This window comes from Mycteria americana, chromosome 16 (genome assembly GCF_035582795.1).
Source record: "Mycteria americana isolate JAX WOST 10 ecotype Jacksonville Zoo and Gardens chromosome 16, USCA_MyAme_1.0, whole genome shotgun sequence".
In the NCBI taxonomy this organism is placed as follows: domain Eukaryota; kingdom Metazoa; phylum Chordata; class Aves; order Ciconiiformes; family Ciconiidae; genus Mycteria; species Mycteria americana.
In genome coordinates, this window is record NC_134380.1 from 14,439,488 (window position 1) to 14,467,127 (window position 27,640).

At 50.4% G+C, this 27,640-nt stretch overlaps 5 protein-coding genes across 12 annotated transcripts in view; 3 read left to right on the forward strand and 2 right to left on the reverse strand.

The window, feature by feature from the left end:
- ASPSCR1 (ASPSCR1 tether for SLC2A4, UBX domain containing) overlaps positions 1 to 1,667 on the forward strand; it is a 51,301-nt gene extending 49,634 nt beyond the window's left edge. The window contains exon 16 of the mRNA XM_075518954.1: positions 519 to 1,667. Coding sequence (XP_075375069.1) covers positions 519 to 532 — 14 coding nt within the window. The 3' untranslated portion in view covers positions 533 to 1,667. The remainder of the gene's footprint in view (positions 1 to 518) is intronic.
- On the forward strand, positions 519 to 17,289 carry LRRC45 (leucine rich repeat containing 45). Of its 6 annotated transcripts, XR_012778140.1 has the most exons (18): positions 5,250 to 5,624; positions 6,611 to 6,672; positions 7,559 to 7,629; positions 7,951 to 8,129; positions 8,850 to 8,978; positions 9,558 to 9,670; positions 10,232 to 10,290; positions 10,416 to 10,493; positions 11,451 to 11,586; positions 11,879 to 11,956; positions 12,125 to 12,236; positions 12,403 to 12,473; positions 13,364 to 13,456; positions 14,065 to 14,157; positions 15,088 to 15,261; positions 15,356 to 15,503; positions 15,919 to 16,171; positions 16,262 to 17,289. XR_012778140.1 is itself a non-coding variant. In XM_075518938.1 (17 exons), exons 1-17 carry the CDS (start codon positions 598 to 600, stop codon positions 16,113 to 16,115), a joined length of 1,797 nt encoding a protein of 598 aa, XP_075375053.1. In that variant the 5' UTR covers positions 519 to 597; the 3' UTR covers positions 16,116 to 17,289. The 6 variants fall into 6 exon arrangements, 5 of the variants coding, with proteins under 5 accessions (XP_075375053.1, XP_075375054.1, XP_075375052.1 ...); XM_075518938.1 differs by lacking the exon at positions 5,250 to 5,624 and adding an exon at positions 519 to 601 and having other exon boundaries at positions 15,919 to 17,289; XM_075518937.1 differs by having other exon boundaries at positions 5,249 to 5,624; positions 15,356 to 15,532; positions 15,919 to 17,289.
- On the reverse strand, positions 3,666 to 5,352 carry CENPX (centromere protein X). Its single transcript, XM_075518953.1, has 5 exons — positions 5,235 to 5,352; positions 5,098 to 5,149; positions 4,967 to 5,020; positions 4,512 to 4,600; positions 3,666 to 4,376 (listed from the first exon to the last, which is right to left on the reverse strand). Exons 1-5 carry the CDS (start codon positions 5,271 to 5,273, stop codon positions 4,362 to 4,364), a joined length of 249 nt encoding a protein of 82 aa, XP_075375068.1. The 5' UTR covers positions 5,274 to 5,352; the 3' UTR covers positions 3,666 to 4,361.
- On the forward strand, positions 16,027 to 24,085 carry RAC3 (Rac family small GTPase 3). 3 transcript variants are annotated; one of them, XM_075518951.1, is made up of 6 exons: positions 16,027 to 16,158; positions 20,822 to 20,893; positions 21,173 to 21,290; positions 21,937 to 21,999; positions 22,492 to 22,651; positions 22,769 to 23,882. In XM_075518951.1, exons 1-6 carry the CDS (start codon positions 16,112 to 16,114, stop codon positions 22,897 to 22,899), a joined length of 591 nt encoding a protein of 196 aa, XP_075375066.1. In that variant the 5' UTR covers positions 16,027 to 16,111; the 3' UTR covers positions 22,900 to 23,882. The 3 variants fall into 3 exon arrangements, with proteins under 3 accessions (XP_075375066.1, XP_075375065.1, XP_075375064.1); XM_075518950.1 differs by lacking the exons at positions 16,027 to 16,158; positions 22,769 to 23,882 and adding exons at positions 18,079 to 18,386; positions 23,945 to 24,085; XM_075518949.1 differs by lacking the exon at positions 16,027 to 16,158 and adding an exon at positions 18,088 to 18,386.
- Positions 23,875 to 27,327, reverse strand: DCXR (dicarbonyl and L-xylulose reductase). Its single transcript, XM_075518952.1, has 8 exons — positions 27,203 to 27,327; positions 27,028 to 27,125; positions 26,673 to 26,827; positions 25,476 to 25,518; positions 25,065 to 25,164; positions 24,842 to 24,906; positions 24,636 to 24,753; positions 23,875 to 24,171 (listed from the first exon to the last, which is right to left on the reverse strand). Exons 1-8 carry the CDS (start codon positions 27,258 to 27,260, stop codon positions 24,068 to 24,070), a joined length of 741 nt encoding a protein of 246 aa, XP_075375067.1. The 5' UTR covers positions 27,261 to 27,327; the 3' UTR covers positions 23,875 to 24,067.
- Between the last annotated feature and the right edge of the window lie 313 nt (positions 27,328 to 27,640).

A 27,640-nucleotide genomic window follows, 5' to 3' on the forward strand; every position in this document is an offset into this window, starting at 1 on the left:
TTTTAGTATTTGATTCTGGAAGATATAGTGAGGCCATCATCTCCAGCAAGCATAGGATAAGGTGTGAAATGATTGCTGGAAGGCTGCAAACAGTGGGTTGGTGTGTTTCCCTGACTAGTACTGGGATACCAATGCAGATCATGTGGGAAACAGTAAAAATACTGTTTCCAGTATGCTTGAAGCATTCCACTTCAGAGTAGAACTTTCTTTCCCAAGTAAAGATTATCTGGATCAAATATGAAATAACATCTCCCCTACCTGTGCAGGTTACCCATTAACAGCTGGTATGAAAGGTTAATAACATGCTCTAACATGCACGTTAACATGTAGGATGAAGTTCCCGGCTCAAAAGTTGTGATGTATTCACCATTCCATCTCCCTAAGAAGTGCTCCTACGTGCTACCCAACCGTTGCCTGAGCACAGCAGTGTATAGAACCCTCAGCAACCAGATCATGTTATTGAGAAACGATACAGTGCAAATTTACATGGTTTTAATGCTCTTGTGTTTATTTTGTAGGTGGGAAGAGATGAAACATTCTGTGCTGCTGGATCAGTGAGCAGTCAGCTGTGCCTCTTTCCTGACGAACTTATTCAGAATGTGTAAGAAATTGTTGGTGGCCCTGGAGAGATCTAATCTGTATGAACATTAGTTATAAATAGAAAATTGCTATTTCAGATGCCAGTTTCACCTTTTGGAGGAGTGGAAGGCCTGTTTGTGGTCTTAGTGACTACAGAAGCAAGGTTAGAGGTTAAATTCAAGGTTTCTTGCATGCAGATAATATGAATAGAGAATTAAGAGGGAAATAATTCCTTTGTACTTTCTGTGAAGGACTTTGTTTCTATCCATATTATTTTTAAGTTAAATCTTCCCAGCTCTACCTTCAGAGATAACTTGAGTCTAGCTGCCTGAATTCTAGCAGCAAGATACAATCCAATTCAGTTTTACCTATAGTTAAGTGCTGCCTAGAACAAGACTTCTCTCTGCTTCTTGCTGGCCGGGGTTAGTGCTGCTGATAATTCTGGGCATAGATGGCTGGAAAGTGAGTGAAGAGGAACCACTTAGGTCACTTAAAACAGTTCATATAGGCTTTTCCTGTGAACCTCTTGGTCTGCTGCACTTGTATTGTTTTCAGTTGCCAGAATCTTGTTAACAAAGAACATGGGTGTCTGTTAATGGAATGCGTGTGGAGTTTGTTTCTGCCCCAAGTTCTTTGTTTTATATTCACTACATATAATTAACATCAGTAATTACAGTTACAGTGAGGAAAAAAACATCCAGTAAAAGGGTCTCTTCACGTGACCTTCAATCTATGGACTTCTATGGTCCGAATGTTTCCACAGCAGAGTAGCTGTTCTCTGCAGTGCAGTTAGTGTACTGAGGGAAGCACTAGTCCAGATCTTTGCCTCCTGCAGATGTTGTACTGGGATGAGTATTGTTGGTTAGAATTGTGCTGGTACTGGAGATGAACTCTATAGTGCCACAGTAGCCATGGTGCTGTATTTTATTTTAAGTCTTCTCCATGGATCAGTGATTCATATTGGACAGCTGGGGTTCTGTGTTACAGCAGTAACATGTTTTCCATTTTCCCTGTATAGACAATTGTTCCCTGAACTACGTGTGCATCTGCACAATTTGTAGATGTAATAAAGCAGAGTGCCCATAGGAGGCCTTTTTGTCGGTCCCTTTGATAGTATGTTTCTTGCCCCAGTACTCAGTTTCTCTGTCAGTTCACAGGAACCTGCTCCCTTTTCAATGGGCCTGTCATGCCTCATTCCCTTCCTCCCATTTTTTTTTCAACAAAGCAAAATGGAGCTTTGTACCATCTGAATGAACTTCAAAGTGGCTAGAAAGGGTACCCAGGGTTCCTGGCACTTGTCATTGTCTCCCAGCCTGGCCAACATTTCCCTTCAGGTCTAATTACTTCCAAATGCTCCCAGATGCTTTGAAGAAACTCAGAGGGAGGGGGAGGCATGAAAGAAAGGTGGAAGAGGAAAAAGGAGACTTGAAGTGGAGAAAGCATAATGCTTTAGCAAAAATGTTGATTGATTTCTTAGACGACACCCAAACACAAACAGGGAATATGTGCGGCTGCTGGCAGTGGGGAATGCAAGAGCACTATATACAGCTGCTGCTCTAAATCCTTACTGTGGAAAGCAAGCCCTTCTTGCACTTGACAGGCTATAAAAGGCATACTACAGCAAAACAAACATATTAAAATAATGTTTAAAGTTTATTATTCAGTGGATTAAGGGCTGAGCCTACGCTCCATAGGACTATCTGTATCTTGGTTCAGGTGCTGTCAGGCTTATTCATTTCACAGAAGTCAGAGGCAGACTGTAGCTAGAGCTGCTTTGCTGAATTTATGCAGGATGTATCAGGGGCCAGCTAATAGCCATAGCTAATGATAGGTGACGATATACTTGGGCTGGTGTTTTTGATTCACGGGGTTAGAATAAACAGAAGCAGTCTGGTTGGCAGGAAGTTGTAGCGTGCTTTCAGATGTGCTAGTCTTGTTTTTTGAAGAGCACAGGCAACATCAAATAGCACTGATTTGCTTAGCTATTTTGATTCCACCAGTTTTGACCAAGAGCTAGCACCATAACTATCACCTGCAAGTACCTGATATGGGAAAACAGAAGGAAAAGTTTAGGGACACAAGCAGCAATATCATTATTACTGGGGCAGTTTCATGGGTTAAGTACAGGGGTGAGGATTAGGAGACTTGATATTGCTAACCATGTGCATTACCTCAGTTAGTTCTGCCCATGCTTGTCCATTCTTTAAGAGGGACAAGATGCCCCAATATTTAAAACTGCAGGCTCTTCGCTAAGTTGCTACAAGGATTCCTACCCTGCCACAGAACAATACATGCAGATACCTGATGAGCTGGATTTGTTTCAGTATCACTTCTGCCATAGTAGCTGAACTCAACCCCAGGGTTTTTGGGCATTCAAAGGTAGTATTACTTGCATTTTTTTTTTTTGCTATTGCCTTTTTTTACCATATGGTTGTGGGGCTGAAGGCTGAACTAGGTCAGTTCCTTCATTGGTTTCATTGTACAGCTGCACAAACAGTTGTCTTGGCAAAGAGGCTGCTGTGCAGAGGGATGGGGCACTGCTTAAGCTGGTACTGTCCTCAGAAAGAATGTGTATTAAATTGTGGTTTTAGTTGCAGTTTCCAAGTGGCTGGTGTCCTGAGTGATGACCTTGATAGCTCTTGGCTGAAAGAGTACAGTGACCTACCGAGCTTTCGCCTGCTACAGCTGTCAATGGGAAAAAAATTGCTCGCTATTACTAATCATGAAGACTACAGATTGCACCCCCTCTGTTGTTGGCTATCCCTAAGACACGCTGGTGTCAGCTGCTTTTCGTGCAGCCAGCTATGTATTTCCCAACAAAGCCAGTTCAGTTGTGTGGGTCCTGCCTACATGTGTAAGGTTTCTTATTTCACAGCTTCCCCCCCCACCCCCGGCCCCCCTGCTGGCTGAGGGGCCAGGCTGTCCCATGATGTGGGATTCTCACACATGCTGTTTGTTATTCTGTCCTTTTTCCTTTCGTCCTACAAAGATTTAGAGAAGCGGGTGGGTGAGGGGGAGACTTTGCAAGTCTTTGAAGCAACTTGACTTTCGATGATTAATTGCAGCAAAGAGCCTCCACAAGGGAGGGTGACTCGGTTTTAATTTATTGATGTTTCTTTGTGAGAACAAATTTATAGCAGAGGGGGAAGCAGCTTCTGAGGAGAATATCAAATGGTTAAAAGGTTCCAAGCATTCTTTGATGTCACAGCCCTGGAGAAATACTGGAAGGTAGTGAGGGACAGACACTGTTTATTTATAAAATAAAGATCAGTTACCTGCTTTTGGCAAGAGCCTGTGACTGAGCTCCTGTTAACAACCTATTCATTAGACAGGCTTGGAGCTGGACCTAAAGTTTCTGCCACAGCTGCCTGCTGAGGCGATGAGAGCCTGAAGTCTGGACGATATTTCCAGCCATTAAGTCTTTCCATGCGTCTCTCTGAAGCAGGACCTGTTTCTCACATTAGCTGAGAAAGCAACAGCATCTTACCATGCTGTGAAATACAGGCTACTGCTAAAGGAGTACGGCAGCAAGATGGAAACGAGTTACACACTTAGCTGACCAAAACAAGTGTTTGGCAGCCTCTTTTCAAAAATAGCATCTGACGCCATAGTTGCCTAGGGCTTTGTCATGCTTGGTAAAGGAGAGGGGAAACAGAAGCAAAATGGCAGAGAAAGAGGAGGTTGAGACTGTTCTTCCTAGAGCTCGACTCTGAGGATGAGCCAGATGTTCACTGTCAGGTCAGGGTCTTCTGCTGGCAGGCCCCATGTGCTTCATGAGGGCTCTAGAAATCTAGAAGCTGTAAGGAGACAGCAGCAAGCCACTCAGCACATCTGCTCAGTCCCTGAACATCTCCCAGAAGGAAGAGGATTAAGCTGCTTCAGCCCACATCCTTATCCTGTTCAAGGGCACTTCAGCTTCTGCAGTTACATACCAGCTGTGGCAGCACTTTCTCCACATGCTCAATATCCACTTTCTCCAGGTCCTCCGCCTGAGCCTGCCGTGCCGCTCGTGCCGCTGCTTCTGCAGTAAAAGTGTAAGGAAAGAGGTGTTAGAGGGGGCTTAGAGACGCTAGGTGTGTGGTCCCGACGAGGCGTTGGGGACCGGCTTTCCGGGAGGAAAACGCAGTCCCACGGAACCGGGTGGCCCAGCTCCCGGAGGAGGCCGGTCACCGGCCCGGTGCAGGGAGCGAGGGCGCGGCTGCGGCGCAGAGCGGAGCTGGAGCACGACGGGATGAGTCGACGGTTGGCTGGGTGCTGGGGGAGGAGACGGGGGGGCCCTTCCGCCGTGAAGCCGGGCTGGGGGGGTCCCCTCGCGCCGGTAACGGGCCTCCGTCAGGGTTCGGGCTGACCCTGGGCCTGGCACCGGGAGCGGGTACTGCACGCTCACCTCGGACGAAGACATTCAGCATCTCCGCCATCAACAGCTGCGCGTCGCCGTTAACTGCAACGACAAAGCGCTTACGGAAGAGCGGGGGCCCGGCCCGGCCCGGCCCGGCCCGCCCGCCGCCGCCCCGGTACCTCGGGTCCTCCCGTCCCGGAAGTGGAGGCGGAGCAGTCGGTCTACCGTCTCCTGCGCGGAGAGAGCGGATGAGCGGGGCAGCCCGGGGCTGAGCCTTCTCCCCCCTCTTCCCCCCCACCCCCCGGGCCCGCCGCACCTTCCTGAAGCCGCCGGCGCGGCTCCCCGGCTCCGCCATGGCGCCGCGCCTGCCGGCCCCCGCCCCCCGGAAGCGCGCCCCGCGCGGGGGCGGGGCGGCGGCGCCTCCGTCCCGCTGGCGTCAGGGCCGCGCCCGGTAGCGCGCGCGCCGCGGCGGCCATGGAGGAGTTCCGGCGGGGCTACGCGCGGCTGTGCGCGGCGGGCGGCGCGGCGCCGCAGGAGGCCGTGCTGCGGCGGCTGCGGGAGCTCGGCGGGGCGCCGGGCCGCGGCCGCCTGGACCTGGCGGCGCAGAGCCTCTCGCTGGAGACGTGCGGCGCGCTGGGCCGGCTGCTGCCCGGCGCCGCGCCCTTCGCCGAGGTGGCGCTTGGCGACTGCGGCCTGAGCGAGGAAGGTGGGCGCGGGGCTCGCGGCGGCGGCTTCCCTGGGCAGGAGCCGGCCCGGCCCGCGCAGCGAGCGGCCGTCGGCGGGCGGGGGTGCGCCTGCGGGGCCGCCCCCTCCCGCCCCCCCCCCCCCCCCCCACGCCGGGCGGGCGGAGGCGAGGCGAGGCGGAACGGCGCAGCGGGGACGTGCCGGCCCCTGCGCTCCCGCTCCGCGGCCCGGGGCGCGCAGGCCCTCCGGTGGCCCGCGGACGTTGGACGGAGGGGGCGCGGCCGCGCTGGCCGCAGAGGGGCTGTGCCGCAGCCTGCGAGCGAGCCGGGCCTGGCAGCGGTAACGGTATCCCGGTGGATCTGGAGCCGTCAGCTGGCGGGCAGGACGGGTGGAGAAGAAGTAATTCGTGTTTCAAGCAGATGAACTCGCCTGGTCTGTGACTGGACGGGGACGTGGCAGCGTAGTTTGAAGCTGGTCACGAGCCCCTTGGTTGCCAGAGGTATCTTCCCTATGTCTTTGAGAGCACGTCTGCTGTTGGCCTTGAGTAGACGGGATTGGTGGCGGCTGCTGATACAGGAGGATTCAGATGATAATCTGCTAGATCTAATCACTAGATTATTAAATCTAGCAAGCGTTGAATGGGGATTCTGTGGGAGGTGGGATGGGTCCCTACTGCGTGAGCAGGGGTTCAGTAAGCCGGCAAGTGTCTTGTCCGTGTGGCCTATTTGGACATGGGCTATTTTCACAGGTGCATTAGGAAGGTACATAGGGTGACACACACTCCTCTACCCAGGCACCACTTTCTCTGAGAATATATTAAAAATCTCCTGCCCTGAAAGTTCAGACTTGCGCTTTCCAGCAGCAGTGGCCGTTTACTAAGTCATATGTTTTATCATAGCCATGTCTTCTGAGCTGGCTGTTTGAAAGGACGCTTTCTTTTCCAGTTCAGGCAGAGTGTTACATGTATGAAATAAACAACTGTCTGGTTTTTTTTTGTTTTCTACTCAGGTGTAAAACTTCTGTTGCATGGTCTTTGCTCCAACACCACAGTCAAATCTTTAGATTTGAAGGTGAGTCTGTTCAAATGAAATGGAGATAAAGAGGTGGGGAAGGAAGTAGCAGCACAAGCTTAATCAGAGTTAGAAACAGCCAGTCCTGGTGCAGGAGTGTTCTACAAGATGTGTACTTCTGTAAAGTTCTTGTTCTCAAGTGACTCAGTCCTTGCCTCCCTAACACCACGTCACAACTTTCCAAAGTTACTTTGCAGCTCACCTTTGTCTGTTTTTATTCAGTTACTCTGTTTTGATAAGAAGTTATTGTCATATTTCTTTTGTCAGTTGCTGCTCAGTCAGATGAAGCATATGTAGGCTTTTCTTTGGGTTTCCGTATTAATCGGTGAGTTACTAGTTGTTTGACTTGCGCTTCTGTAGAGTTTATCTAGGTTGCCAGTGTCTTTCAGCTAGCCTGGGACTTGGAACTAAGTGTGCACTTTCAGATGTGATGATCACTCTGCTGTGAGAGTGGCTTTCTGTCTCTGTTCATCTGGCGCATAGCTGTTCCCTTGAATCTACAGTCCTAAACTGCATCACACCTTTCTTTGTCATCTGTGCTGGTGCTAGCTGAGCCCTTTTTAATGAAGTGCGTTGACATGGTTCTGCTTATCTAGAATCAGCATTTTCTGTCCCATCATGGGCCATGCTGGTCCTGTGCTAGCCTGTGATTTTTGTGAGCTCTCCGTTATGATGCCTCACAAGACTAATGGTGTATGTATTCACTCTTCCTCCCGGGGTCTTTCGTTTTCTGGAAAGCTGACTGATATGCGAAACAAACATTACTCAGACCATCTTTGACAGACTGAAATCGGTATTACAGCTGGGGTGCACCTGGTGGTGTTTGATGGGACAGCTGGATTGGGACAGGGTGTATCCTCCTGATCACCTGGGACTTTTGTTTCAGGGAAATAACCTGCGAACCGTGGGAGCTGAGGCTTTGGGAAAACTTCTTAGGCAGAACAAATCCATCAGGAGGTAAAAAATTGTATCTACCTCTCTCTCTGTTATTCCTGCCAGATGGAGCACAACATTAGGAAAAGGTTGAGGGTGTTTTTTGTTAGGGTAGGAGGAATGTCAAGTGGTGCAGTTTCTTGTGAGGGATGGGACAGGTGAAGGAGTGAGAACTGGAGGTGCCCTTTCTGAGGATGCATGGCCCTATCAGCATCCTGCTCTCTGAAAATGAATCTCTATTAGGGGAGCTGGGTGTTCAAGTGGGTACCATGATCCAGGTGTCATTCAAGCTCCTGCACCTGTCCGTTTACTCCATGAACTCTAATTCTGTCTGATTTTCCCTAGCCTAATCTTGGAATGGAACAGCCTTGGCGTGTGGGAGGAGGGCTTCTCCTTTTTCTGCCAGGGACTGGGAGCAAACAACTTTCTCCAGCGGCTAGATCTGCGCAATAACCAGATCAACCATCAAGGGGCCGGAGAGCTGGCCATGGCACTGAAACAAAATACCAGCCTTCAGGAGCTGGGTAAGAGCGACCACCTACGTACATGCATGCACGCACACATATATCTTCAAGTTTGTTGCAGTCTGCCCTGATCTCTGCCAACTGATCAGTGTCATTCCCAGTTCCTGTCAGTCTGGAGTGCTCTGCAGGCTTTGTGCAGGGAGTAGAGGTCACAGCCCCGTGGCCTTTGGACAGTGGGAGCTGTAATTGGAATCCATGGAACCAAACCTGCAGGTGAAGATTGCGTGCTTAGAGCAGAACAGTTCTTAGTGGAGGAGGAAATGGGTTCATTCCCATTTGTGGATGCCGTTGGCATGCCTCATGCCAGACTCTGAGACTTACTTCACACTTGCTTTGTCTTTAGTAAGGAATTTTGCCAGAATTTCTTCCAGGAAAACGTGGCTCTTGGTGCCGGTTCTTTCTCATCCACAGATTGTGGTTGTGGAAGGAAGGCTCATGAGATGAAAATGTGAGGGGCAAACTTGTGTACCTTTTGAACTGTAATGGCTTCCTGCACTTTACTGCACTTACGATTCATCCTTGCCTTTCCTGCTTTGTCTGTTGTTTTCCCTCCCTCTCATTCATCTTGAAAAGGGAGACAGTATTCACCTGTGTTTGTGCTGAGACCATCTGGGATTAGTTAGCCATGCTTGTAGGTCTATAAAGAGTGTGGTTTCTCTTGAGCCCTGTGTTTTTCAGCAGATGTGTGACTACCGGGGTGAAAGTTTGCTTTCTGTATAGATTTGCGTTGGAATAATGTTGGGCTTCTGGGTGGCCGAGCTTTGCTGAACTGCCTGCACAGCAACAAGACCCTGAAGAGGCTGGAGCTGGCTGGGAACAACGTTCCTAGTGACATCCTGAAAGCTGTGGGTAAGTATTACTGGTTGCACAGGAAAGAATCAGTAACTCCTTTCCCATTTCAGCACTTGAGGGATATAGGGCACTTGCTGCTCCAGAAGAGAGCTATCCCTTCTCCCCTCCCTTTCTCAACAGCATTATGCTACATCGCTTCTTCTTGTCCTTCAATGAGAGCTGGTCAGGTTGGAGGTGTCACTTTTACCAGAAAGAAGAAAAAAATAATTTGGATTTAATTAGAGATTACTATGCTATATGAATGTGGGGGAACTTGGGGCTCTAGTTTGCCTCTGAGTAGCCAAGTTTGGATATGGCTAATGCAGCATGTCCTTTGTTGTCCTACCCAGAGTGGAGCTGAATGGCTCTCCTGTGGGTGGGGTGTTGATTACCCCGTATACACTGCTCTCTTCGATTCCACCCCACCTTATGTCTGGAAGGTGAGAGGGGTCTCTCTACATGGGCCAGCCTGAGAAGGGCTACTGTTCTGGTGCTTCTGATAGGCAGGTGTCATGCTGAGCGCTGTCTCTTCCAGCAGTGCTTGCTATTCTGTTGCTTTAGAAACATGTGCATGCTCTCCCGCTCTCTCTGCATCAGAACAAGCCATGGATCACAACCAAGACCGTCAGACTATCCTGAGAGAGACCCAGAACCGAGCGCACATACTCAGCAAGGAGGTTTTGAGTCTGAAGGATGAGAAGACCAAGCAGGTCAGCAATCTTACATGTTGGCAGCTCAAATGGGGCAGCTGGAACCCTATGTTTTCCCTCGGAGTCCCCATGAAACACTCGGTGACAGGATTATTGTGCACCTGAAGTTGCATGTGCATCTTTATGGGTGGGCACACAGCATGGTTTAGTAAATGGGCTTCTTCCTCTGAGCTGGGTTGCCCAGGAATCAAATCCATGACAGTATGGGTATGGACACGTGCCCTGATGAACATGTTCACTCTGGATTCTGGAGGAGTTTTGGTGATATTTTCACTCATATTTGTGCTTTCGGTTCTTCTTCTGCAACTGGTTTGATACTTTCCAAGTGGTAAAAACCTAGAAATATGAGTCTGTTTTCCTTCAGACACCTAATGGTGCAGGGTCCCTATAGTTATGACCTCAGTCAGACGTGCTAATGAACCCATCAAACCTCCAGTTTGCTTGCTTTCAGTAGAGCAGCTTGACCTGTCTTCAGCTGTCACTAGGAAGAGAAAGATGAGAAATGTAAATGCTTCAAGCTGATTCAGTTCATTTTCTCACTGATGTTTGCCTTGTTCACAGTTCTTGGATTTGATGGACACTATAGACAAGCAGAGAGAAGAAATAGCCAGGAGTGGCAGGTGAGTTGAATTTCTGAGTGCTTTCTGCTCTTTCATAGCAGAATTGGGCCCTCTCCATTTCCTGGGAGAAATTACCCACCCCTTCTTTTTTTTTTTTCTTTTCTTTTTTTCCCCCCCAAATGCAGGATGTCTGCAGCACGAGTCAGCCAGCTGCAGGAAGCATTGGATGAGCAGCACTCTATTATGAATTCACTGAAAGCCAAGTATGGATGAGGAAAACCTTAGCCTTCTCAGTGTTCTGTGCTGTATAGGCAGTGCTGAGCGGAGCTGTTAAGAAGGGGGATTATCTTGTAGAGTGGCTGGCTTACTATTTTGCTTAGTTCTGCAGTACTATCCAGAAATTACAGTCAGATCAGGCCTTTGGGTTTGTTACGCTAGATATTTAGCCTGCTTTTAAGTAAAATACAGTGCATTGGTGTAACAACAAGTGAATTACAGAAGGTGAAAAGGAAAAAAAAGGATCGTGGGGATGGGATGGGGGCATGTTCCTTGCACAGTTTACAGCCTGGCAAGAGTCTGTACCTGCTTCCCCTGGCAGCTGGCAGTATCCTCTGAGAACCACTGCACATATGGAGGAACCTGACCAGCGAGATTGTACGCTTAGGAGCAAAGAGGTGGAGCTGCCCAAAAGCAGTGTTAGATGGTGTAGAGCCATATGCACATGACAGTGATTAGACTTCAAACACTGATGAGCCTGGTTCATTCAGTTCTGTCAGGTAAAGGTAGTTTCATTATGCCATGCCTCAGTGTGCATATGTCCCTCATGTATGGAGTAAGCAAATTGTTTCTGCTACATATGTTTAAAATTCTATCCCTAATTTTAAACAACCTTGCAGTGGTATAAAAGAGCCAGCTTAGTTCTCCTGTGAGAGCGGGCAAATCCTGGAGGGGTCCAGGCAAGGAAAACAGCTCATGGAAGACAACCCAGAGAAAACACAGTGGGGCACCGGAACACCAGGGCCTGAGAAGTCCCTGTTTGCAGAGGCTGCTGGGTGCAGAGATAAGCAGTGTCCTTTTCCCAGGGGAAAACAATGCCTCATTTGGCTACCCTGATTTCATCCACTGCCAAATATGTGTTAACATCTTGTACCATGTGGCATAGAGAGCTCACTGGAAGTGTCTCCCTTAGAAAGGACTCTGGAAAGCGTTTCTCCTTATAGGCTGCAGATGACTGAAGCTGCCCTGGCTCTGTCTGAGCAGAAGGTGCACAATTTGGGAGAGCTACTGAATGCCACAAAACAGGAGCAAACCAGCATGGCTGAGCGCCACTTTACGGAGCTCCAGCAGCAAAAGCAGGTGAGCTGAATAAGTCCTAGTTAGGTTTGGGAGCAGGGTTCCAGGTCATACCTGGTTTGTGTAGATTTGGGGGATGCTGGATGGGACAGGCAAGCAAGATTTTTAGTGGGTTAACCACAGTTGCCATGACGAAAATTCTTGTGTGAATTAGAGAGGTGAGTGCTAGGTGTGGAGAGGAGCCATGGTGTTTATGGGGTAGGTTGGATTCAGTTGGGTGTGGTGTTGGTTGGAGTAGGTTGGCAGTGCAAGAACTAAGGTGAGTACAGGTTCTTAATTTTGATTCTGTTTGCAGGAAGGTGCTGATCGGGAAGGCAAGCTTTTGCGTGACTTGTCTGCTGCCAGTGAGAAAAATCTGCTTTTAAGAAACCAGGTAGGAAAGTCCAAGGCTGACAAGTGGGACTTGGGCATTGTTCACTTCTGCTCTGTGTATATGTCCTCTACTTTGATCCTTGTTTGTGTCTCTACTGATTGTTCTGTACAGCCAGCTTTCTCTGCTAATAGGAAAAGAAAATCCTTTGTGGTGGTAATTTCCTTGTAGGTGGATGAGTTGGAGAAGAAGTGCAAAGTTCAGCAGGATCAGCTATTCCAGGTAAAACAAGACTTGACCAATACAACAGCAGAGCTGAAGCTGCGGGCCATGCAGGCTGAGGGTGAGTGGAGGAGCAGAAACAGCTCATGAAGACCTGTGGGTTGTGATTACTGTCCATGAGTCGACAGTGCAAGGGAGCCAAGGAGAAGGGGTGGAAGAGTTTGTGATGGAGTCTAAATAAACCTTGCATAGCAGGAATGCCGTAATTGTGATATTTTAATCTGCAGAACGCCTGGAAATGGAGAAGAGAAGATTTAAACAAAGCTTTGAAGACATGGAATCCCTTCGGTTAAAAGAGGTAAGAATGGGGTTTCTGCAGCATCCTGAAGTTAGTCTCTCTTTGGTCCTGACATACAGGCGCCACTGGAGGTCATTGTTTGCTGTCAGCTGCTCTTAAACAAGTTTAAAAATTAGTGGACTCAGACTTACTGTGGGAATAATAGGCCATTTCTACAAGCTGAAGAGATCACAAGACATTCTACCAGATAGTAAGATTTTGTAGCTTGCAAGAGTATGGGCCAGAGTTGTACGTGATTCTACAAAAGAGGCTTGGAGGCTGGCCCTTGTGTCAGTCTTGCTATGCATAGAGGTAATTATGAATAAGCAGTCTTGTCATGCTCACTGAAATAAAGGTGCATTAATGGAGGAAATCGAGATGTACGTGCTGTATACAACCAGTCCTTTAATGGGGCTCAGCTTGCTAGTTCCTTCTCTGTTATGTTTCAGGGGGATTCTGTCTGAGTGTGGACAGGACAAGAGGCTGTGATCAACTCTCTTTGGAGTGTTTACTGAGGTGTCAAATCTCTCAAAAATAAAATTATACCAATAGATTTCTCTGAAGATTTTGAAATCTTGTAAGAAAAGACATAGGCCAGGAAGATTTTAGCCACATTACAACTAGGAAATGAGTCTCTGGTGTTTCGTACCACTCAAAGATGGGAGCTCAGACTCTGTATCTTCCATCTTGGCCTCGAAGGGATCTTTTTCCAAAGTTCCCAGTTTCTAGAGGGCAGATTCTATCTATATTACAGTTTCCTAGTGGAGCTCTGAGGGAGGTAAGAGTTTTTCTTTGGTGGTAGGTGGGTCAATGAGAGGATGCTCTTTCTCATGCCAAATGGTCATACTGCTATGCCTGGAGATAAGAGTGGTGTTCTGGCACTTGCTTAAATGGTTTCTACTGCTTTGCAGGTGGATCATATGACACAGCACATTGAGGCCAGTGAACGTTCCATGCAGGACAGGATCCAGAGGCTGGAGGCCATCAGAATGGCTCTGGAGGAGGTGAGAATGGATGCTCCAGGCATGTTGGAATGCTCAGGTAGCAGTGGCAGGAGAAGGCTGCCAGGGGAGCTTTGTGGAGTCTTCCGTTGCTGACCTATGTAAAGATTGTCATGTGCTGTAGGGAGGAACAGAAAACAGCAATTTACCAGCTAAAATTATTTTAACTGCTTTGGACTAAGGAAGGAGAAGGCTCCAGGGAGAAACTTGTAGATTCTGATTGAACAAAAATAAAGTTTCCATTGAACATGGTTAGATTCTTGCCAGGATTTGACTTCACAGGTTTCCCATGTGGTCCCAAGTAGGGGACCACATGTAGCATATACCTCCTTGTCTGTTCCCCTAGCTAGATCCAGCACTGCCCTCTCTTATTCCCCTGTCTTTGGAAAGCTTCACCCATTACTTGCTGTTATATAACTGAAATTCTCATGGAATTTAGATGGCAATCTTGGGGTGAGAAAAGGTATGTAATCTGGATTTGTTTTCCCTACACTGAGTGAGACAGCTGTGTCACGTTGTAGCCTGCGACTGGAAGCTGCTAATGTTTTCTGGTCAGTGTTGCGGTGATGCAGCTTCTCTGTCTGAGATGATCTTTCATGTTTCTGTGGCAGGAGCTGAGCCAAGTCAAAGCAGCTGCACTCACTGAGCGAGGCCAGGCAGAGGAGGAGTTGTTAAAAGCCCGGAATCAGGCACGGTTGGAGGAGGTAAGGCCAAGACCTGTCTGTGGGCAGGAGTGGATTTGGCTGCCTAGCCTATGTTTTTGTCTCGGGGAACTGCCAAGTAACTCCCTGCTCTGGGTTTCAGTGGCCTGCAAATAGTGTGATTTCTGAGGAAGGAGTCCTGAAAAGTCTGTTTTGAATTGTCTCCAGAATGTGACCGCTATCCCCACCTGCTCTGTGCTTTCCAGTAGTAACAGAATTGATGTGGATATTGTTGTAGCAGATTTCAAGTTGCCAACTTTTGAAGCTAACAGCCAGATGTCAATCCTTCTGTTTAACAGCAGCTTTCATGGGCTGCTCCTGTTTCTCTGGACTCAGAGGAATTTCTGCAGGTGGCTACTGCTGCTGGATAAAAAAAGTCACTGTAGAATTGAACTTCGTGAAAATGGCAATAGTGTCAGCACCCTGTGAAAGAGAACAAGGGATTAGGAAAATACACCAAAACTATTAGAATGTTTATTTATATGTAACATCACAAAAGAAAATGCTTTACTGAGTTACAAACATAAAAAAGCTGCCATGTGTGTCTGTGGTGGGACACAGCAGTTGCTTAGCTACGTACAGCAGTGTTTCAGAGCTGTTTGGGATATGGAGAAAGTGAAGACAGAGCATTAGTTGTAAACACCGGTAGTGGCATTGGTGCTTCTACCAGGGACACACCTCTGTTTCTCAGCGAGTGAACTGGGCTTTGCAGCATCTCCAACAGAATGTTTTTCCTGGCAACAGAAAGCAGCTTAGATTCACTCCTGAATGCAAGGGAGGAGTGCCATGTCTGTTGTGGCTAAGTCCTGTGCTTGTTCTTCAGTGCCGGTTGACTCAACCAAGGGTTTACTCTGTTGGGAATGAAAAGGGGACAATCCCTTTGCAGGAATGGAATGGGACTGATGTATTTTCATTTTCCTTTGTGTCTTGCAGCAGCAACGACTAGAACACCTAGAAGAGAAGCTGCGGCTGATGACTGAGTCACGGGATGAAGCTCAGAACTGCTGCCTTAAGCAAAAACAAATGGTTGCTGAGGCGCAAGCCAAAGCCAATCAGTTGAGCCTGCATGCTGAGGGACTCAGAAGGCGGCTAGAGGAACTTCAGCAGGTAATTTGGACTGGAGTAGAGATATGGTCACCACAGGGGCGGAACAAGTTGCTGAAGTTGTTTGGTTATTCTTGGATTTGTCTTTGTGTGTCAGGACCTGAACAGTAAAGAGGAGGAGAAAGTGACAGAGGTGAATAAAGTGAAAGTGGAATTACAGGAGCAGATTGGACATCTGCAGGCTGAACGCACAGTACAGGGAGGGCTGAGAGAGAAGATTGCAGCCCTGGAGAGACAGCTGAAAGGTGATGGATCCTTTCATGCTTCTCAAATGGTAATGCTGGGTTACCCTACAGTTGGCTTGAAACTGAGCTACGCTTACAGGTAGTGACAATGGTGCTTCCTGCTTGTGCGTACAACCATGAATTGTACCCTCCATCCTGATGTATTTGCAGGGATTCTTGTCCTCATTTTATGGAGACCAAGACTTGGATAACTACCCAAAGCTGCGCAGCAAGCAAAATGTTTGGATTTCTTCCACAGTGAAGTGTAACATCTTGTCTGTGCAAAACCTCTCACATTGTCTCATGCAGCTTCTCTCGTGTGCCTGTTGATCATCCTACTTCCATTGCCTTTGGCTGTGCCTATAACATGTTGTTCCTGTTTATTCTAGCTAGGGACACCCTAATTTTCTTTACTAATGCTGCCCTTCTTTCACAGCCGTATCAAGTAATCACCGTGAGGCACTGCTGGACAAAGAAGGTGAAATCTCTATGCTGCTGGAGAAGCTGAGAATGAAAGAGGCTGACATCTCCAGGATGAGGGAAGAAGAGGCCCAGCGAGCAAGTTTCTTGCAGAATGCCATCATGGCATATGTGCAGGGCTCACCCTTGGGAACCCACAGTTCCAGGAAATGAGAGCATGGCTTAAAGAATCGAGATACCTGCTGTCAGGAAGAGGGTGAGCAACTCAGGTACAGCCCCTTCTTTCTAAGTGGGACAGTTTTGTCACGGTGGGGTGACATGAAGGCTTGCAAACACAGAAAATTGCTCTTGCTCTTCAGAAATCTTGCTCCTGACCACATAAAGGAGAGGAGGAAACAACCATCCAGGGCTGGGATAGAGGTTCATGGGTCTGAGTTCATGATGTGGAGCCCTTCCCTTGCACCGCTACAGCATTTGAAGTAGTTGTGTGTCCTTTCGTACAGCACCAGTCTGTTGGCACACCCTGTTGTTACCAGGGGGTTGTATGTTCCCTGGGCAGCGGTCATTCTGAAGCATTTGTTTGGATGCTAGGGCTGTTCACAGTGAAACCTGATAAATGACGGGCAGCAGTGTTTACAGTTCCCTGTAGGTGGGAGCCATTTACTTTGCTCATGGGGTCCCAAAGCTGCTGGAAACACCAGATCTTACCCACCTGTGCTTTTATACCCAGTGCTTACAGATGGAAGCAGCAGCTGACAGGGCTCACTTTTTGGCTCTTTTACCTTGCCCCTCCATGGCTCTGGCTGTAGTGATGGGCAGTAGATATGCATTCACTGCATACAGAAACGGCTATGCAGAGGGGGCCTGCCATGCAGTGGCTATCCATATCCTTGTTGGGCAGCTGGGCTTTGGCCATGGTTCAAACCTCTACAACACCGACTGGCGTGGAAAGGGTGGGGTGGGGTGTTGGGTGTCAGCGTCTGTGCTTCCTCACTGCGAGGCTGGAGTTTTTGTGGCCAAAATGCAACAGGATTTCATTCCACTATGACAAATGGCAGAACTCCTGCTGGCTTCTCAGGATCCTGGAGCTGAGTGCTGTTTTCTGGGCCTTACCCTGGCGAGGACGGATGCTTCTGACTCGCCACTGAGGAGTTGCTTCTCAGAGCACAAAGGGGAGAAGTGCTTCCTTTTCCTGGCAACACAAGTCCTCATGGGGCTTGGAGAAAGGGAAGGGGTGTGAGGGTCTGAATTGGAGAAAGTGGAGACCTCTGTCAGGACAGCAATATGAGGGCCTCTTAGTTTCTCCAGTGAGTCTGTGGTGGGGGAAATGAACTTGCGGTACGTATTTTAAGAGGCAACTAGAAGATGAAACTTTGTGTGGACTGGCTGGTTTGTGTTCATGTTTTTTCATATTGGGTTTTGCTCTGCCTTTTTAATAAAGAGCTTTTGCATTTTGCCGTAACACTGGACAGTGACGAGCTGGATGTTTGGCTGGTGTGGAGGGAGGGGCCTGCTGCTGTGGTACTCATGAAGATCCTGCTAGTCTGTCCTGGAGCTAAAAGGCTTTTAGAGGTGGATAAGCGAAGTATGTCCACAGATTTTGGTTCTGAAATTCTGAACCTTAGGTAAAAGCAAAGAAGCTGGGAACCTATGCCACATTCACAAGGAAAGGAGAGCACCTGCGTTGGTAGCTAGGTAGTCTGTGGATGCTGGGCAGTTTTGTAGACCAGCAGGTAAGGGAAAAGCAATGCCTCTTGTTTTGAGATAGTACCACTACACGAGTTACCTCCATTCTTGGCAGAGGACTCGGAGAGGTGGAGGAATCCAAAAGTCATCTTTATGCAGGATTTTTGCTGCTACATCTTTGTTCCCCAGCAGCTGCGGGCAGATGACGGTGAAATCTGCAGCTACAATGCAGCCAGGTTTTAAAGCTTCATCCGTGAGCAGGAGGCCGTACGGTGTGGGAACCATGCTCTGTAAGTTTCTGAGCAACACCGAGCGTGCTCTTTCAAGGGGCAGCGCGCAAGTAACTTGCCCCTCCGGGACGGTACGCTCCACCAGCCGGGAGGAGGGCGGGAGCTGGCCGATGGCTGCCTGGAGGAAGGGGAGACGGCGGGGGCGGGATCCTGCGGAGGGCGGGGCCGGACGGCGCTCCCCGTGCGCTCCGCCTTTCTCTTCCAACGCCTTCTGCGGAGGGCTCCGGCGTCCCCGGCTGGGCCTGCGGCGCCTGCCGTGGGGCCTACGGGTGGCCCCGGGAGAGCGCCAGCGGCGGGCCCGGCCTGCAGCCGCGCGGGAGCGGAGCGGGGCCGGCGCGGCGCCCGCCCCACCCCCGCCGCTGGGCTCGGCCGCGCTCGGCTGGGCTCGGCTCGGCTCGGCTCGGCCCCGCCCCGCCCCGCCCGCGCGGGCTGTCACTGCGGCGGAGTCGCGGCGGCGCCGCCATCGCGGGCAGATGCAGGCGATCAAGTGTGTGGTGGTGGGCGACGGGTGAGTGCGCGGCGGCCGCGGGCGGCGGCGGGGCCGCCCCGGCCGCGCCTCGACCCTCTGCAGCCCCGCACAAAGCGGGCCCGGGCCCGGCGGCGCCGAGGGAGGGAGGGAGGGAGGGAAGGAAGGGAGGGCCCGGCGCGTCGCGGCCCCGCCCCGCTCCGCGGCCCGGGAGAGCCGGCTCCGCCAGCGGGAGGCGCGGCGCCGGGCGGTGAGGCTAGGCCCGGCCCGGCCCGGCGCGCCGCGGGGCCCGGGCGGGGTGGGGCGGGCGCTCGGCGGGGCTGCGCCCGCCTGGCCGCGGTGGCCCGGCCGGCCGTGGCCCCTCACCTGTGGGGCGGCCGCGGCGCTGGAGAGAGACGCGCCAGGCGGCTGCGGCCGCCGGGTGAGGAGCCGGGGCGCCCGCCCGCCGGCGTGGGCTCGGGGCGGCGAGCCGAGGCCGAGCGGGCGCCGCTGCCGCCGCCTCCCGGCGGGAGATCGGGGCCTTGCTGCAGCGGCGGCCGTTGCAGTCCTGCCCGGCGCATCCCGCTCTCTCTTTAGTTCGTAAACTTGGGTTTTCCTCTCTTGACGCTGTTCAGTTTCGCATCTAGCGGTGTACTGCCTGGGAAACCAACACCTTCTTTTCTTGGGTTTTAAAGCTGTCTCCTCATTATTTTACCAGGTGCCTCTATTTCTCTGTTTTTCATCAGACAAGCCTGATTCATCACAAAGTCCTCCCAAAAAATTGTGATGTTCACAGGTTTCTCTCACATCTCCTTTTGTTGTTTGTGTTCCAAGGTGAAATACGTTGCTGTTAATGATTTCACCATGTGTCTCTTGTCATCCTTTTTGCTCTTTTCTTTACACTTTTCCTATATGCCTGTTATTGAGAACACATCTGCATGCAAGATGCAGGCACGCAGTAGATTTATGGTGCTTCGTAACTTTTCCTAGCTTGTCCTGCATATTTTTCCTCATAATTCCCCTTTGCTTTTCTGATCACCTCAGCAAATATAGAGCTAAGATATGGAGAACTAAATGGGAACTGCTCTTAGGCAGGGAGTGGTCTTTCTACCTTCCCATGCATGCCACCCCCTCAAACATACATTTGGAGCGAGGCCTTCCAGGTTCTAGCCTGGGGGGGCTAAAGAGGGGAGCAGGAGAAAGAGCCACCCACCAAAACAGCACAGCCTTATTGCGGGGAGGGAGAGCAACAACTGCAAGTGCAGCACGTTGGAAATAGACTTCAGCTGAAGGTTTGCAGTCTGGTGTTTTGCTTTAAGACCAATTTGTCAGTGCAGAGACTAAACGAGCTCAGATACCAAAACACTTTAATCATAGATATGTGTGCTTTTTGTGAATTACATGACTTCCCTGTTTGGTGGGAGAGAGGTCATGGTTCATGAGGAAAGTCGGCCAGTCGGTGTAGTGGTTCCTTACACAGCCTCCCTGCTCTCCAAGAGAGGGGACCTGATCCAGGGGAAAAGCTGTGTGGATTACTGTAGTAATCCAGTAAACCACCACTGTAGTGGTTCTTGCTGTGCTTTGTGGCATCCTGGTGCAGGACTGTGGGGTCCCCTGGGGTCTCTCGCTTACTCCTGGTCTTCCCTTAAGTTGCTCCAGTTATAGAACTGGGTAGAGGATACCCATCTCTGTTGGCTATTCAGCTTCGCTCAGGCACCTAACAGGCAGCTTTCCCTGTCAGTGGCACTCACGATCTGTTTCTCTGGAAGGTTCTCTGCAGTTCACAACTTTCACAGTGATAAATAGGTTGTTTACACTCCTAGTACTCCTCTGTTCTTATAACTAAGCTTTTCCCTTATCCTGCAGGGCTAACTAAAGTTCCTATGTTTACACTGTTGCCCACCAGGCCCAGCCCCTGCCAGCTGCCACCGCTAGGTTGACCAATCCCACCTGCCTTCAGCAAAGCCCTGAGCTGATTTTTTCAGTGATGTACACTGATGCCAAAATCTCTTTCCAAACTGACAATGGTCAATTTTAAAGTTAATTTTTGTTTATGGATACTTTTTTTCCCCCCCTTTGTATTTATTGACATTGAATTCCCCTGAGGAGCTTGAATAATTCTATGTGTTGCACGTTTTTTCACCTCACCGTTTACCCATTTTGCTAGATTATTATGGATGTGTTGAACCCAGCACAGAACCCTAATTTATTTCCTCTCTTTTGGTTCCTGGAACAAATATATTTCGCCTGGTGTTTTGCTGAGGCTGAATGGGTGGGGAAAAGGAGTGGGAGAGAGCAGGGTCAGGTAAGTGCTGAGCAAGGTGCACATTGTGAGTTCAGGCCTCGTCCCTGACAGCTAGAGAATTCCAGCCTGCTACAGGTTTGTTTTCTCATGTGATAACTTTTTACCTAACTTCTTTTTTGGGTGGGGAAAGGGTGAGTTTTATGGTGCTTTGTGCTTTACCCTTCTTTATGCTTGTCACTCTTTTCCTCTGCAGAGCTGTAGGGAAGACCTGCTTGCTGATCAGTTACACCACGAATGCCTTTCCTGGAGAATACATCCCTACTGTGTGAGTTATGGCCTTGGGCTTCAGTTGCTTTTTGCTCTGTATGCATGTGTCTGTAAAAGTTGGTTTTGTAGGTGAGGAGAAGGCTGTCCTAAATCAGGCTATGAACTTCACACACAAGGAAGATGCCGGTAGTATGGCTCTGTATGTGAGGAGGACAGACTATCCTCACTGGAACTGTGTTGCAGTCTCCTCTCCTGATTCAGTGCCCCCTTGGATTTCATATAAAGAGATATGTGGGTCACAACAAGATTGTCACTGATGGGGACTCTTCCTTGGCAGGTTTGATAACTATTCTGCCAATGTCATGGTAGATGGAAAGCCAGTGAACCTAGGCCTCTGGGATACAGCAGGGCAAGAGGATTATGACCGACTACGGCCTCTTTCCTATCCACAGACGGTGAGTGCTGGACTGGCTTGGACTAGCTTGTAACTGCTCCCTCTCGGGTACAGGGAGGCTCCCAAGGACAGCCAGGCTTCTTTCCTGTGAGGAAAGTCTAAGTTTCTGCAGCTGAAACCATAACTCTGGTTGTTTAAGAAGTATCATAGCTGAATTTCTCCTAAGAGATTGTCCTGTTCTAGTCCCTGCTTCGTAATGGTGTTTGAACTGTTATGCATGCCATAGGGAGGCTCAAGTGAAAGGAATGGTGTGGGGCTGCTGTGCAGCTGAGCCACATTCCGTATTCCCATTCTCTCTCGGTGGCACAGCTCACTGTTGGGCTGCACTAGTAGTGCTTCCCTGGCTGTAGCAACTCCTACATGGCCCCCCTACCAGGGGTGAAGCCCATAGCACTGTTAAGGTATTTGTGGCTGCAGGATCTTAACATGCAGGGCCCAGTACTGTAAAAAGAAGATGAAGTCATATACTCAAAGTCCATTCCTTCCCTCTCTGAATTAGTTTAGCACCCTTAATGGGGAGGAATTTCTTACAGCCGCAGTCCTTGCTTGTGGGAGGAGGTTGTCCTCTATGAGGCTCCCTCTCCACCCTCCCTCCATTATCTCTAGCTGTTTCTTTCTACATGGCTGACCCTCTTGTTTCTGCACAGGATGTTTTCTTGATCTGCTTCTCCCTTGTGAGCCCAGCCTCCTTTGAGAATGTCAGAGCCAAGGTAAAGTATTCTCCTTTTGGGTGAAACAGTGGAAGGGAGGAACCGGTGAAGTCCCCTGCCCCCCCCAGCACCACACCTAACAAGCCCAGAAGTTCTAGCAGTCATGTTTTGATAAGGGAAGGTCATAGTCTGCAGGTTTTAAGAGGGGCCTACTTTTTATTCATGACTTCTTTGGCTAAGTTTTTGCCTTTTTGAATCTGCATCTTAAAGAAGATAAGGGATGTCCTAGAAGCTGAAATGCAGTTAAGGGAAGCATGGTGTGCAGAGTTGGCTGGTGCTGTCTGTCATGATTCCATGTCTCCGTGCCTTCATTATTACATCTGCACCGATCTCTTTCTGCAGAGCATATTCAGAACTGTAGGCAGAAGTATCCTGTTCAGGTGTTGCCACCATGCCAGATAGTAGTAAAAACCTTGTTCCTAACAGTAAATGCATCCTCACGGTTGCATCTACTGCTACAGCTACTTTTCTTATCATGCCTCTCTGTTTCAGTGGTACCCTGAGGTCCGACACCATTGCCCAAATACACCTATCATCCTGGTGGGCACCAAGCTGGACTTGAGGGATGATAAGGACACCATTGAAAGGTTACGCGATAAGAAGCTGGCCCCCATCACCTATCCTCAAGGTTTGGCCATGGCTCGGGAGATTGGTGAGTCTCATGTGCTGGCAGATCTCCGTGGCATTGAGCTTTTTATTTTGGAGTGGGTGAGGGACAGTGTGTTCTGGTAGGACTGGAGTGGTTGAGCTGGAGCTCTCTTTCCCCTAGGGTCGGTAAAGTACCTCGAGTGCTCTGCCCTGACGCAGCGGGGCTTGAAGACGGTGTTTGATGAAGCCATCCGGGCTGTGCTCTGCCCACCGCCTGTGAAGAAGCCCGGCAAAAAGTGTACCGTGTTTTGAGGGCTGTGGCCTAGGTGCTGGCTCAGCATGTTGTCGTCCTCTGACAGATTGCATATTAGCTGGGTGTTTCTGGAGGGGGCTGGGATGTGTAGGGCCCTTCATCATGTACGAAGTCAGTGTTTTTTAAATGTCTCTTTGATTTAACGTCAGTGTTGATGTGAAGGGGCAGTGGGGGCAGGAGACTAGCTGGGGGCTGTACAGTGCCCAGGGGAGGTACAATGGGGAAGGCAAGGTAGCTCCTTGAGGCAACAGGCTGTTTTGGCTCTCCTGAACTCCAAGCTGAAAGGGCTGAGACATCTATCCTGTCCTGGAAACACCTGGTTTCAACCTGCAGGTGAAACAGGTGGTGAAGTTCCTTGTGGGAGTGGGAAGGGAGCCGATAGGAATGGTGCTGCATGACAAGAGCAGCTGGGAGAGCAATAGGGTCTCCTTGCCCAGCCTACTGTGGCCAACAGTTAACAAATTGGTGCTCTAGCAGATGCGTGCCTGAGACTGTTAAAGAAATCATAACCAGCCCCTGAAGGGGTCGAAGTAAATGAGATATGAAGCTGAAGAACTAATCATTAGGTGCTTTATTGGGTACTAGCCAAACTCAGTGAGTGAAACAGCTCTGTGCAATCAATGTATTTGCCTTTTCGTGTGTGCACACCCTAGGACAGCGTGGTGCTGCTCCCTCCCATCAGTCTTTAGCAGGGCCACCCCCCCCCAAGTCCAGTCTCTGCAGAGCAGGGCTGTGGTTGTTGCCTCTGTTTTGTTTTTTTCTACTAAAGACAACAAAGGAAGCAATGAGGAGTCTGCTAACTTCTTTCCCTTCCCACTGAAAGTGCAGGCAGGCTCTATGGGTTTGGATGGAACAGGGAGAGCTTCTGAAGGGTTGTGGGGGGGGAATGGGGTTGGAAGAAAGACAGGTCCAATTTCTAATCATCATGTAGAGTGACAAGATAAAACCTTATTTGGTGCAATAAACATTCTCCATGACGGCGTATGTGAGCTTTATTATATAGCAGCCTTCTAAAGGTAATTTTCTGCCTCACTTCTCATACAGGTTCCAGCCCTGCTGCCCCTCTTCTCCAGCAAGACTGGGTCTGTGTCATTGTTTTCTATCCAGTTTACATCTGTGCAGTACTAGTATGAAAATTAAGGCCAGGTGTGAAATGCAGGTGTCATCTTAGGAGACAAGAAATCCCCCATCAACCATCAGTGAGCTGCCAGTTGTCATAGCACTCTTATCACTCAGCAGGAAGAGAATGCTGTTCACCACATCATCCACCTCTGGAATCAAACACAGAGAACATCTGATGCACCCCTCAAATTGTACTAGAAAAGTGAGCATCCCAAAAGGTATGCCTTTGACCTCTATATGTAATTGGAGCAGGGAAATATCTCCGCCCCCAAATGGATACAGGACAGTGTGGCTGAGAGCTGGACATCAAAAAGTCCTTGTTGTGATCAAATGATACTTGGTTCACGGCAAGCACCTATGCACCCCTCCCAGTCATATTTATGAACAATAGAGTAAGTGCATTTCACTTGTCCTAAGATGAGAAGGCTGTAGAAGAGGGGAGATAAGGTTGATTCTTGCCCTGTCCTTGTCAAATGCTTCAAGAATTCAACCACAGCAGAGTTGTGCCCTTGCCTACAAAAACAGCAAGGTACCTATGGCTGTGATGTCAATTAGAGGGAAGGCTTGGATACAACAAAAGAGTCCAGCCTGGCAACAAATCTACACCACTGACCTGCAAACTTTCCCAGCGGAATCCGATTAATCATGGCAGCAGATTTCTGAGGGTCACTCCAGTTAATTCTCCCCATGTCAGTCATAACCACTGTGGGGTTCACAGTGTTCACCCTAATCTGGGACCAAGAGCAACAAACAATCTAACCAGACTGCTCCGATCAGGTTCAGCTTTCACACTTTGCTTTCTCTCAGAAAGAATCCTACCTTGTGGGGTCCCAGTTCCATTGCCATTACTTTGCTCAGCATATCCAAAGCACTTTTTGTGGAACCTTCAAGAGAAGGGAAAAACAGGAGGCATTTAACTGCACAACACTTGGTCTGGAACACACAGAAGTATTTCACTGCCCAGAACTGGCAGCCAGCAGCTTGGCTGTGGGTCTCCAGCTAGTCAAAAACGAGAGACGCTGCTAAAGCTTCATGTACTTACAGTAAACAGCATGATCCCGCAGAGCACGCTGAGATGCCTGGCTGGAGACATTTACAATAGCACCTGGCATCCCCTGTGCAATCATCTGCCGAGCAACAATCTGGGGAGGGGTGGGGGGAGAAAAAAAAGGGATGCCAGAGTTGTTATAAGAAATCACTATTTCATTCAGTAGGAATCTTGCCTGGGCTATTATGGTAGCCAAAAGAGCAAAAACATCTGGAGGAAGTAAGTGGGAGGGCAGTGAGGACTTGTAAGAGAGAGAGTCAAAGCAAGAGAGTGAAGGGGTTGTATGCACCAATTGTCAGGTTAACTTTGGATGACAGTCCCCTCAGTGGACACTTACCTCCACTGTGCAGAACAACTTAGTCACTTCTGCTCATGGAGACAACTGCCATGACAATTCTTACTCACCTGGGAAACATGAAGCACAGCCTGGAGATTCACATCAAGAGACCTACAAATAAATCAAAGTTACAAGTTACAGACTGGTTGCAGCCCAGGCCAGAGAGGAGTTGTTTTGGGAGGCAGCAGAGGACAAGTGCTGCTGGTATCTTGGAAACATTGGTGATACTCCAGAACGTGGACAGAAATGCCAAGCTGACTGGCTAGCAAGAATGATTAGGCACACTTTCAGCAATAAACCGCTCATGGGATGTAAGCTATTTAGTGTGCAGGGGGAGGTGCACTTGTGTATTGTCACATTTCTGGCAGGACTCAGGTTTTCTTCTGTTTGCCCCATAGTCCTTCCTTGGTCAGGTTTTTAGGTGCTAGTTCTGCAGAATGATCTTAGTAGAACCCATGCATCTTATATTCTAGTCACAAGTGAATCCTTTATTATAGACCCACAATAGCCATTCTTCACGTGGGGACAAAGCATGACCCATCTTCTCAGAAAGAAGCAGACTCACCATATCCTGTATCCCAAAGCTTACCCCTAACTGAAAACAAGGGATCTCTTGAGAAAGAAAGATGTCATGTTATTGCAGTAAGCAAATTTAATTTCCCACTGTGACAGTTTTATACTCCCTTACCTGGCTTTGTCTTCTCTGTATCTGAATTGTCTTATTAACAACTGCCTTTCAATTTGGCAGAGACTGAGTCGGAGCTAGACTGGAAGCTCTGAGCTCAATTAACAGCAAAAGGCACTCTTCTCTCCTGTGTAGGCTGGGTGGCATACGCACACCACTGTTGAAGAGGTGAAATGGCAGGTTCTGGCTACTCAGTAACAGTGTGGAATAGCGTCAGGGCTTTTTGGTTTCCTTTTGATTTTTACAGGGTGAAAGGTGCTTACGTAAAGTATTAAACCACAGTAAAGCAAAGCAAGCAGACATAAGCAGTAACAATCAACAAACCACTGAGAAAGGGAACGTTAGCTCCTAGAAGGGTGCGTGTCTGTCTGTCTGGTGCCTATGCACCACCAGCTGCTTCCTTTCGTCAGAGACACCAATTTCTGGAGAGCTTTGCCACCATTTTTGACGTTCGCAGTTTCGCTAAGGCTTAGCAGGCAGCACTCCGCCGCCGCGGGCCCAAAGCGTGGCCGAGGGCAGCCGGCAGGAGCAGCCGCTGGCGGCCGTGCGGGGAGGCGGAGGCCGAGGCCGAGGCACTCACCGCTCCAGGGCGGCCCGCGTTACCTCCAGGAAGGGCTGCAGCACGGCCACGGCCGCGTTGTTCACCAGCAGCTCGAAGGGCCCCGCCGCGCCCACCGCCGCCTCCGTGGCGTCCCAGTCGGCCAGGTCCAGGCACAGGGGCTCGATGCCAGGGCACTGCGGCGAGGGCGGCCTCGGTGGGTCGGGGGCCCGCGGGGGAGCCGGGAGGCCCGGCGCGGGGTCCCGGCTCGGGTTTATCCTGGGCGGGGAGCGGGGGGGCTGTCCCGAGGCAGGGGAACGCGTTGCCGGAAGGGGTCCCAAGGCCGGGGGGGCCGGGGGTCCCGAGGTGGCGGGGGGTCCCGGGGGCCGGCCCGTACCTCTCGCGCCAGGCTCTCCAGGTCCGCCGCGGTGCGGCTCAGCGCGGTCACGCGGGCCCCGGCCTTGCTCAGCGCCACGGCCACGGCGCGCCCGATACCTGCGGGGAGACGGCGTCAGCCCCGGGCCCCGGGCCCTGGCCCTGGCCCAGGCCCCCGGCCCGCCGCCCGGCCCCACCTTTGCCGGCCCCAGTCACTAGGGCCCGGCGGCCGCGGAAGCTGAGAAACGGTTCCATGCTGCGGGCAGACTGCGTCCTGGGCGGGCCCGCCAGCCCGGGGCCGGGGCCGGGGCCGGGCGGGGCCCGGGAGCGGAGCCGCGTGATAGGGCCGGGGCGGGCAGCGGGGTCGGCCGCCCCGCGCTAGCGCCGCACGGCCCGTCGCTTCCCCGGCCGGGGATGGAGGCCTGGCGGTGTGGGTCAGGGCCCCGGGCGCTGCTCAACGCAGTGCCCTGCGACGGGCCGCCTCTCGAGCAAGGCTCCTGCAAGGAGGGCAGGAGGCAGGCCCACCCTGCTGCAGCCCCGAGGTCCCCCGAGAGGACTAGAAGCCATTTCTGGGCTCGCCCAGCAAGAGACAGGCACGCAGAGATGAATTTTCTTGTCTCTGATTCTCGCTAAAG